Source organism: Anguilla rostrata, chromosome 16 (genome assembly GCF_018555375.3).
Source record: "Anguilla rostrata isolate EN2019 chromosome 16, ASM1855537v3, whole genome shotgun sequence".
Classification (NCBI taxonomy): domain Eukaryota; kingdom Metazoa; phylum Chordata; class Actinopteri; order Anguilliformes; family Anguillidae; genus Anguilla; species Anguilla rostrata.
Window position 1 is genome coordinate 11,925,711 of NC_057948.1, and position 11,470 is coordinate 11,937,180.

General features: G+C 49.2%; 1 protein-coding gene across 6 annotated transcripts in view; it reads left to right on the top strand.

Annotated features, from left to right (window-relative positions):
• The window catches only part of mctp2a (multiple C2 domains, transmembrane 2a), a 71,180-nt gene that overhangs the window by 16,780 nt on the left and 42,930 nt on the right, over positions 1–11,470 (top strand). For all 6 annotated transcript variants that reach the window (XM_064312670.1, XM_064312666.1, XM_064312667.1 and 3 more), the window contains 9 exons: positions 111–281; positions 1,030–1,160; positions 1,553–1,739; positions 2,219–2,312; positions 2,408–2,510; positions 2,626–2,728; positions 3,169–3,270; positions 3,827–3,901; positions 5,099–5,218. In XM_064312670.1, the coding sequence (XP_064168740.1) occupies positions 111–281; positions 1,030–1,160; positions 1,553–1,739; positions 2,219–2,312; positions 2,408–2,510; positions 2,626–2,728; positions 3,169–3,270; positions 3,827–3,901; positions 5,099–5,218 (1,086 nt within the window). The remainder of the gene's footprint in view (positions 1–110; positions 282–1,029; positions 1,161–1,552; positions 1,740–2,218; positions 2,313–2,407; positions 2,511–2,625; positions 2,729–3,168; positions 3,271–3,826; positions 3,902–5,098; positions 5,219–11,470) is intronic.

Genomic DNA, 11,470 nt, shown 5'->3' on the forward strand with positions numbered 1-11,470 from the left:
ACTGCAGAAGCTCACCGATGACGGTTGTATTCGTCAAGAAAGTGCGCAAGTTCTTAAGGTGCCCACACACAGTCCGCTGACTCACCTCCCCCCCCCACCGTGTGCCGCAGGCTGCCGGGCGAGCCCAGGCCCTGCAGAATTCGGTGGACCTCCTGAGGAAGAGCCAGCTGTGGAGTTCGGTGGTGGGCGTGACCCTGGTGGAGGGGAAGGACTTTCCCGAGGACGGCCTGGGGGACGTGTTTGTGCGCTTCAGGCTGGGAGACCAGAAGTACAAGAGCAAGGTACCGCTTCGCATTATCGCTGCTCAGCTATCTCTCTCTCTCCTGCTCTCTCTTTCTTTCTCTCCTCTCTCATTCCCTCTCTCTCCATCGTTCTCTGTCTCTCTCTCGTACACATGCACAAACAAACGCACACACGCACTTGCTCGCTCTCTTTATCCTCCTCTCTCTGTCTCTTTCTCTCAGCCCCTCTTTTATGACATCACCAGCAGATCAGCCTTCCCATCACACTCACACTTAGGCCCCTCCCCCTCAGTGGGATTGGTTGAGGTAAAGAACCTCTGTGATGCCTCTAGGGTTTGGAGCCCCAAGCCCTCGAGCGCTAACACCTGCACTAGGGTTTATTCAGTAGACTGACAGAGCCCTCACTGGACCTGGCCACCATTACCCTTCTCTGTTACGGTCACGTTTTCGGGGTCCGCGGCCCTCTCTGTAAATCATTTACCCAGCATGCCCTGCTCCTACAGGGAAGTGGCACACACCGCGCAGTCTGTGACAGCAGTGGTCCACCTCCCCCACCTCCTCGGTAATCCTGTTGAGCTGGCGTCTCTCGACGGGTTTGTGCCTTCGTGTCGTCTGTTTGTAAAACGAGAGTTTTGTTTGTGGCTGTGTGTTTGCTTAACAAAGCTGGTTCTAATTGAGTCCTGTCAAGTTTTTGCAGCCCAGAGTAAGAGCATACGGAGGCGTGCGCCCAAACTGCCAAACCTCAAGTGAAAGACAAGTAAATCTTCCTATTTTCTCGTTGGCCCAGTACCTCTGCCGGCAGGCCAACCCGCAGTGGCGAGAGCACTTCGACTTCAACCAGTTCCAGGATGGCCCCGAACTGCTGGAGGTGGAGGTTCTGGCTAAGGATGGAAGGAAGTTTGAGGAGTGCTTGGGAGTGTGAGTTTCCCTGATTACAATCATCTGCATACTGTTGAGGCATGCTGGAATATTAGGAGCTGCTCCTGGCTGACCTCCATTACAATAATGCCTCCTTCCCTTTCTCTTTTCTTAGTGCATTCCTCTGTATCTGATTGGCCTTGGTTGAGTGACTGGTTTATATTGGACCAGACTCTTCAAATTATTTTTGAGGCAGTGTATTATTTTAAGCTTCTTGGAAAACAAATGCTTGCTTGGATTCCTCATCTACACATCTAGGGGTTTGTTATTATTGTTATTGAGGTTTAAAATGGATATCTTTGGTGTGGTCTTATGTGCAGATTATGTAGGTGGTCTCTGTCGTGTGTTGAGGTGTAAAGGGGTTCTCCTTGGTGTGTTCTCGTATGTTTCAGGTGTGACGTGGATCTGGCGCGCGTGCCCGTCGGGCAGTCTCAGCTGTACACGCGTGTGCTGGGTCACGGAAAGGGCAGGCTGGTCTTCCTGGTCTCTCTGACGCCCTGCACGGGGGTGTCCATCTCAGACCTGTGCACCCCCCCACTGGACGAGCCGTGTGAGAGAGAGTCCCTGCAGGAGAGATATGTACGTGCCCCCATCACTGCCCCCCCCCCCACCACAAGATCTGAGTCCATCCCCAAAATTCTCTCCCCAACCCTCCTCAACATATCTTGGTCATTTACCTGATAATGTGCTGTTTTCTTGTCTGTGAACAGTTTTTAAGTCTTGATAGGTTTAAAGAACCAAAGGATGTTAGGAGCGGAACAAACTATTAAGATGGTACAGCTAGTCATATGCCGCCTCATGGCCAACCTCTCCAAAACAAACACGTTAAAATGATACCTGACCTGATTGTAAGTGAATCTTGGGCTCTGCCTAGCTCTTCAGGACTGATTTAATGGCAGAAGTCTTGCTTGCTAAAGCGTATTTGTGACAGTTGTTTGTAAAATAGTGCTATGCAAATAGAATTGATTTGATTTGATTTGGGTTTACATCCAGCCTGCCAATGAAATAGATACGTAGATCAATCATTTGCTTAATTCCTCCTGATGTTTGTTGTGCAGTGCTTGAGGAACTCCTTCCAGAACACGCGAGACGTGGGCTTCCTCCAGGTGAAGGTCATCAAAAGCACGGACCTCCTGGCGGCGGATCTGAACGGTACCAGTAAAACTCGCCTCCGTCCGGCAGGGGTGGGGTCTCCTAGAGGGAGCGCTTCTCTGATGTCACGGCTCCTGTTTCTTTCACCGCGGCAGGGAAGAGCGATCCTTTCTGCGTGCTGGAGCTGGGGAACGACAGGCTGCAGACTCACACCATCTACAAGAACCTCAACCCCGAGTGGAACCAGGTTTTTACCTTGTGAGTGAGACGATTCGGCCATTTTAGTCCAAGCGAATACTCTGACGTTCTGACTGGACGTTCCTTCTGGGCGGAGGAATTTGAAAGTATTTGGGAACTTCATTTTGTTTTTCAGCCCAGTCAAAGACATTCACGATGCCCTGGAGGTGACCGTTTATGACGACGATCGGGACAAAGCGCCGGACTTCCTGGGCAAAGTGGCCATCCCTTTGCTTTCGGTGAGCAGCGACGGGTCGCGCGTGGCTGTGTGGTCGTAGTGCACCGTAACCGCATTCGTTCATGATCCCCTGCGTGTTTGCACCACCTTGTAAAATGAGAGTGAAGGGCTGGGCTCTTATACTTACCCGTGTGGTTACTGTGGACCCCACACCCTGTTCTGGCCAGAGGGGGATGGCCTCCCCCTGTTGAGCCTGGCTCCTCCAAGGCTTGACCAGACTCAGACACCATCTGGGCATTTTGTGGTTGCCGCTGTTGCCCCAGGTTTGCTTTTGTGGTGGCTTTAGGCTGTGAGGCATAGGGTGGAGTCAGTACTGTGTGAAATGCACCACATAAACACATTAGGATTTGATTTGATTCGATTTGGATGTGCTAACATCTGAATCGAATTGCGTTCACATGTTCAGTGATTCTGATTCATTTCCCCCCTGTGACATCACAGATTCACAACGGTGAACAGATCCCCTACCAGCTGAAGAGAGAGAACCTGGACAGGCCGTACAAGGGCAGCATAACCTTGGAGCTGGAGGTTCTGTATAACCCCGTGAGTACTGGGGAGGCTCTTGGAGGGGGGGGCTGAGGTTTGGGAACGACGCTGGCCCACTGACGGCCCATCTTCGGCCCTCTCTGTGCCCCGCCCGTCCGTCGCCGGGCCACACAGAGGGGTCGGTCGGGGAGGCAGTGTCCCCGTCCCACGGAACAGATGGTCAGAAGATTAACCAATCAAACCACTGAAGCCAATAACTGTCAGCATCTGCCTTTGGCAGAGAGTTACCCGTGAATTTAAATAATGCGTTTTGGCGTGCTTTGTGGATATAATGTGCGTGTATATATTTTTTGTTAATGCTGAAACGTCCAGTGGAATTATTTATTTATATAGGGACACACACAAGCACACACACAGGCACATACACACACAAGCATACATACATATATGCAACATGTTTTAAACAGCATGTTTTATGTTTGTCCTTTGTTAAAGGTGCCTGGTTTATGGAAGTAAATTCTCTGAGTTTGTCATTGCACTTATGTTTAAAATAAAAATGCACAGCGACTGATTAGATTGTTCCTGAGTGCTGGTGGGATATTTTTCTCTTTAGGTTCGAGCAAGCATCAAAACCTTCCAACCCCAGCAGAATAAATTCATGGAGGATGACCCAAAGTTTTCCAAGAAGGTTAGTCTTAATTCTCCTTACACATCTCGCGACGAGCACGCACACTCAAGGCATTATGCCTTGCTAAAAAGTTAGCGACGTCTTCAGTTTATAACTTACGAAATCGGTTGGTGCTGGGCACTGTTTATATATTGTTCTTTAATAGTTTTTTTTACTGTTTTATATTTTTGCACAAGCGCCGATATGAATATTGCATTGGTTGCCCACCCACGCTGAGTTATAAAAGCGGAAGCTGCTGTTGCGGGTCGGGGTTTGTTGAAAAGGTGATGCTTCTCTCTAGATCAGAGCCAGTTCACCTCTGTCCAGGAGGTTCTACCGCTCTCCTTAGGCCATTGAAGCTCATCTTGGGTGAACTGGCTAGGGAAGCCAAAGTGGCCAATCAGCGTGCCTGTTACTGGCCATGTGGTTAAATGCCTGGCCTGCAGGCATTGTGGACCTCCTGGGTAGAGCAGCCTGGCTATAGACTCTAGAGTCTGATTGGTTCCCAAGCATTCAAAGCCTACAACCCACTTAATGAGCGAATGCACTATTCTGTGACTCACCTGTGAAACCTAGCCCCTAATAGGTTCATGTATTAACATTAAATTATTAAAATACATGTTTAGTAAGTGAACTCTGATTGCGTTAAGAAAGAAATTGACGCTTTAATTTAATTGTGGGTCAAAGTGAAGTACATATGTAGGTATTTTTTGGTTGTAGTCAAAGTGAGGGGGGCTTGTAGTGTTGTGTGTGTATATTACTTTATCATTGTTCAAGAAATTTGATTTAATCAGGTTTTTGTGCACCCTGAGATGAATGCCCTTAGGAAAAGAAATGCTAGATACAAAAATTGATATTCAAGTATAGTCCTTTGAATAAACAGTATTAAATAAATGTGTTCATATATACGACCTCCGGAAACATAATGTTTCAGTGCAAGCTGCTGTTGAATTAATTTTAGTGTACTTTGTGGCTTTAGACCAGAAATCCCTGAATACCCTGTGCCAGAGACGAATGTGAAAGCGTCGGAAATATGTGTGTCTAAAATAGTCTTCCTCACCCATGTGACCTGTCTGGGCCAGTCGAACGCATCCCACGCCTTAAGGGAAAATGCCGATTGATTGTGGGCCTCGAGCGGAATGACTGTCGTGCGGGAAGTGTGATGGCGTCGCCCTAACTGCTGTGCCCCTCGCTGCCCCCCCCCGCCCCCCCCTGCAGGTGCTGGCGCGGGACGTGTACCGCGTGAGGAAGATCACGCGCGCCGTGCTCTACACACTGCAGTACATCAAGAGCTGCTTCCAATGGGAGAGCACGCAGAGGAGTGCCATCGCCCTGGTGGTGAGTCACCCCGCCCCCCCCCACCCCCCCCCCCACCCCCTTCAGCCAGTCAACCAATCCCGTGTCCTCATGCGCCATCCTCTGTGTGTGGGCTGACCCTTCGCCCCCCCTCCCCTCTTATCTGAGTCTACTGACCCCGCCTTTGCCAAGGCCACAGGGCTCGCTGATCTGAGTGGAGAGACTATTAACACATCAAGTGGGCCCCTTCTCCATTCTGGGGGGTTGGATCACTGGGTGTTTGTGAGCGTGTTTTTGTCTGTGACCCCTGTCTTTGCTCCAGATATGCTCCAGGTTTCAGTTCAACATTCGCAGCCTCGCAGGCATTCAAACCGAAGCTCTAGTTCCTGTTCCGTCTTAGCAGAAGGTTGCTGTGAACTAACGTCCATGTTGTGCTGCATTACAAACCTCGCCGTGGGCCAGATTGACTAAGATCTTTTAGCTCACGCAAAAACCAATAACATGACCATTGATTGGTCGTGGTATTTTGTTTTGCTCCAATCAATGGTTGCGTTATTAGTTCTGCGGGTTCTAAAAGGTTTTGCATATGCTGAGTCTTTGTAAATCAGGCCCTATATCTATGCTGTTAGGGGGTCAAGTTAGCAGTAGCTTTACGTGTGTGTATGCACTGTTTTACTGTCGTACTCTTGCCCTCAGCTTTTACGTCACTCGTGTGAGTATTAATGATCTGTGAGACTGGGCTTTCAGCACAGATGGGTAAAATGACAGGGGAAAGCGGCTGCTTTCTGTGAACAGGGCGCTCCGGCCGGGCTGTTTCCGTACCTGGTGAATCTCCGGTGAAACTTGGGCTGCTGGGTAGCTTGTCAGTAGCCAGGTTTGTCCGTCTCTCGCGCGACAGCGACCCCTCCTGTTCGATCGGAAACCCGCGGTCTGTCTGGACCGGCCAGGTGTGAAGCGCACTGCGCTGGTCGCAGTGACCGAGCCTCAGCTCGCAGCGCTTGGTTTGGGAGCCACGCCCGCTAGCCTGCGTTCTCCAACGCTGGAGGAAACCGCAGTGGTGAAACGGTCTGTGTGTGATTGGTCCTTCCTAACCGAGAGAAGGTAAATATCAGGGATAAAAAACAGTGCTTGTAAAAACAAAACATGCAATAAGAGCTATGTAGATATATATAAAGCAACTAGAGTGAATGCTTACAGTGAAGTCCCACACTTCAAATCAAACAAACAAACAATGAAGAGAAATAAAAGGCATGCCAATCATCACAATGCCACTGGCCCTCTCTTACATCAGCCACAGTGGGATCGAACAGAAGATTCTCCTCCTTAGTAAGAAAGCAGTTAGTACATTGGAGGGCCTCTGCCTCCCTCTCAAACTCACACACACACACACACACACACACACACACACACACACACACACACACACACACAAGCACACACACATACACGTATACACACACACACACACACACACACACACAAGCACACACACACGTATACACACACACACACACACACACACACACACAAGCACACACACACACACACACACACACGCATACACACACACACACACACACACACAAACACACGCACGCACGCACGCACACACAAACACACACACACGCATACATACACATACACAAACACACACACACGCACACAAACACGCACACGCACACGAACACACACACGCACACGTGTTTATGTGCATTACTACTGCTTATGAGGTAATTAGGTTGCTTATAGATTTATACATTACACCCCCCTGTGCCTTATTTACAGACTGGCCTTTTCACCAGAACGATCAAAGGCTCACACCCATGCTCAAGGGAGCAAAAGCTTTATCCCATTCGGGATTTGAACTGGCAGCCTCCCACCTCCGTAGGTCAGGGCTCTAACCCTCCACGCCACACGCGTGATCTGAAAGGACGGTTATCGTCGTTCACCGCGCGGTTGGCCGCGTTAGATTTTTTTTGTGTGGGTGAAGGTTTACCGCCGTTCTGCCTGACAGATGTTTAAGCCGGCAGACAGCGAGTGAGTTTTAACCGCGCGGGTTCCTAGACGCGTGGCATTTCGCCGTCACCCGTTCGTCCCGCGTGGCATTGAAAAGACGCGGCGGAGTGCCGCCTTCCTCCTGGCGGAGAGGAGCGTTCTCCGCGCGGTCGTTATACGCAGGGGCTGCGCGTTATGGGTTTTGATTACGTAATTTATTCTGCTACACTGTGCGCATTTTGGCGCCCGTGGATTCGGGTGTTAGAATGGGAATGGTCTAATTAGCTAATGCTAAAAGAGCATTCCCCCGCACATTAAAAACAATAACAGAGCCCCTGACAGAAACTCAACGCGGCCTCATCAGTGCACGAAAACGCAAATGGAAAAAAGTGTACTTTTTGTTGCTTGTTTATACCGCATTAATGAGCCCTGCATCTGCGATTCTAAAGTTTGACAAGCTCATCTTTTTCTCTCTGAGAGAGAGAGAGAGAGAGAGAGAGAGGGGGAGAAAGAAAGAAAAAGAGAAACAGAGAAGAAGAGTGTCTGTGACAGCTCAAAGCCTGATGAAATTCTGCCCTTTTGAATGCTCTTCTCGCTAAGACTGAGCTGGTGGAATACTGGAGACAACCGCTCTGCGGAAGGGGTCAAATAAAGTTCTTTCCTGCATTGCGCGCCTCAGCCTGCAGATGGTGCTGTTGCACTACCGAACTGGAGCCAAGTAGACGCATGGTTCCACTGCTGAATGTAGACCCTTGGGGGGGAGAAGAGGGAGAGGAGGGGGGGCACTGAGATGTCCGCCATTCTGAACACAAAACTAAACTTTAAACGGGAGATAATTGTGCATTACACGCCGAAATGACCCATGCGAAAAAGCCCACATTCCGCGACGGTGGGGAAGTGGCCAGTCACACGGGGAGTTTCACTTTGAAGTTTGCGGTACGGTTTACGAGTTCCCACCCCCCCAAAAAAAAGAAGAAGAATATGAGGAATAATAAGAAAAGGAATAAAAAGATAATTTGCACATTAAAGGCCAATTTAACGGGCGTCGCTGATATTAGGACACTCTGAGTGTTTAAGCAGAATTGATATTTCGCCGCGAAGACGCATTTTGCCGTCGTGAGGAGTTTGGACTAGAAAGGGAGCCTTTTTTTTCTCACACGCGCGCGGTTTTACCCGCTTCCTTTCTGTCGCTGCCAGGTAACGGAGCAGATTAGACGCCGTTTGACAGCCTGTGAAATGCTGATTGGCGCACATCACAGACTGTAAAGATTCCGTCTGATGTGTGTTTGATGACCTGCAGCTGTTCGCGCAGTTGGCAGCTGTGGTGGTGCGTACTTATTTATTTATTTATTTATTTGCTCGCTTATTTACTTTCTCTGCGGCCTGACGGAATCGCGCTACGGTAGAGGAAGGGTCAAAGGTCACTGCTGGTCATCGGGGTCCGTGGAGACCACCTGTGCAGTCCCTGGCATGGGTGTTTACCAGATGCGTCAGACGGCCCATTATTATTATTATTATTATTATTATTTGCCTATTATTATTTTCATGATCATCAATTATTTAACCAATTATTACTGTTGATATTATTACTGTACATTTAATGAGTAGGGAATAGCCCAGTTTATATTTTTGCTGCATTGCGGAAATGCACTCACACCACACACACACACATACAGACACAGACACACATACCCACATACCCACACATACACAAACACACACACAAATACTGCCTACGTGCCGGTTAAAGGTGTCTAATTTGCTTGCGCGGTTTTGCTTCTCTCAGAAGTTTCTGTCGAGAAGTTAGCGGATTTCTCGGCGGACGCTCTCTTGGCCTTCGAGGGAGTGCACGGCGTCCCGCGGGGCTGCTGCCTGTTCTCGGTCCCAGAGCGGTGGGAGTTTTCTCAGACTGCGAACGCGGGCAGCCAGACTGGCCCCTTGGCAGGGCCGTTCGCTCGCCTGCTTTTCGAAATGAGCCCGCGCAGTATTAATTATTAACTAAACGCGACTCAGTGTTGCTAAAACATGCCCCGCCAGGCATTGTTTCCCCCTTCCGATCGCTTCATTTTGCGCAGGGGGCGGTGTCCTCGGTTTCTCCCAGTGGATGATGGGAGATGTGAGTCTGTGGAGGCCGTCCACGGCGCAGTGGGACTGGATGCTGTCAGCCTCAAACAGAACCGTGTGATTGACATGGCTGGACTTGCACCTGCTCATTTTGGGTGATGTCAACACCACAGCAATTCCGCACAAGACATATTCCTTAGGGAAGTGTAATATACTGGGGGTATATTGAAATGAAATAGATAATCGAGATATTGTTACACTTCTTTGCAAACATACAGGTTATTGAATACACACACCTCTGTGAAATACATGTATTGTTATGTTTTCAAGAAACTGTTTTCTAGAAAAATTCAATTTCCACTGAGGACCCTTCTGTTTTATCTACATATGTGCACTACTCATATGAGCAGCCTTAAACCTTCTACCGTAGAGGTGGGCAGTGGGGGCCATATCTGTTTCTGGTTTTCATGCCAGCTTCTGGATACATTTCTCGTTAAGTGCATGAATGACAGCTGAACACTCTTCTCGTGTCCCCACATGAAACCGTAGTCTAATCTAATCTGCTGTGATCTAATCTCCCGCGTTGGTGTATACGGCCAATTAGCTCATTTGGCCAGGGTAATTGGAACAGAAACCTGCGTACACACTAGCCCTCCAGGACCCGGGATTGCCCACCCCCTGTTCCCCGGACTTTTCTTCCCGAAACGTGGCAACTCTACCGCGCCCCCTGCAGACCCGTTGCAGTTATTGCAGCATAATAACCCCAGGTCTCCTGTGCCGCCACTGTATGCACGGTTGGGTGGGTGACCTTGTGTGTGTGTGTGTGTGTGTGTGTGTCTGTCTGTGTCTGTGTGTGTGTGTGTGTGTGTGTGTGTGTCTGTGTCTGTGTCTGTGTGTGTCTGTGTGTGTGTGTGTGTGTGTGTGTGTCTGTGTGCATGTCTGTGTGCATGCGGTAGATGTTCATTTTCCACCCCCCATCATCAAACCGGTAGACAGGGTTTCGGAGACTTCGACTCGAGTAAGGTAGAAATAAATACGCTTTTCTGTAAGCGTAGAGAACAAAGGAAGCTGTACGTCCTCGGTAGAATACTGCCAGGCTCAGGGAAACCGTTACACAAGGACAGTTTTCTGTGCCCATGGAAGGTTATGCTGCTTTGTCTGGCAGGACTGGAGTGGCGGTGTGTGTGAGTGTTTGTACTGCTGTAGTGCAGTATCGTAGTTAGGCAACCGGGCTTGTAACTCAAAGGTTGCGGTTTTGTTTCCTGGCTGGGGCGCTGGCATCGTACCCTTGAGCGTGGTGCTTAACCTGAATTGCTTCTGTAAAAATATCCAGCTGTGTGAATGGATACTGTGTAAAAACAAAAGGTGTTTATGTCGCTCTGGATAAGTGCGTCTGCTACAGTACATGCTGAAATATAATGGAACTGTTTCTCTGACTGCCCATCGCAGGGTGAACAGCACAATCCTGTTAACCTCTGCTGATCCCCTTCAGGAGGTGAAGAGCTCATCACTGTTCATCTCTGAGCTCCTGTTCCCCGTTGTAGGGTGAAGAGCAGATCTGTTCACCTCTGAGCTGCTGTTCCCCATCGCAGGGTGAAGAGCTCAGCACTGTTCACCTCTGATCTGCTGAGTCGGTGTTATTCATCTGGTTACAGAAGGAAAGTTTGAAATCGCTGAAAAAGTGATCCAAATGGCTGATGTAACTGATATAATAAGTGGTTAAGTAGGTCTGTCTTTCTTCTCTTAAACTCCTGGCGTGCAGCATTAAAAGCAAATGGTTTTGCTTTTCATGCTAAAGTAAGCAGCTCAGGGATCATCAGTGAGGCAGTGGGAGAGAACGCGTAGCCGTGCTTAAATCCAGTGTGGCTACGCAGCTATACAGCGCTGCTGTGTGTCTGCATACATCTCTGTGCAGAGCCTGTTCTAGGCAAAGGCGACAAGGGCTGTCGTCCATGGTGCCATCCTTCTGGTTAGCTGCCAAACCATGTTAAAAAAGTCCATGTGTCATGTGCCCATGACAGGTCCACCCTGGTCCACAATCTTGCCTAGGGCAGCAGAATGGCTAGAGCCACACCTGTGTGTGTGTGTGTGTGTGTGTGCATGCATGTGTTAGTGTGTGATTGGTGTTTGTTGCTGAGTGTGTGTGTGTGTGTGTCTGTGGTGTTTGTGGATATGTGTGTGTGCATGCATGTGTTAGTGTGTGTATGCGTTTGTGAACGTGTGTGTGTGTGTTTC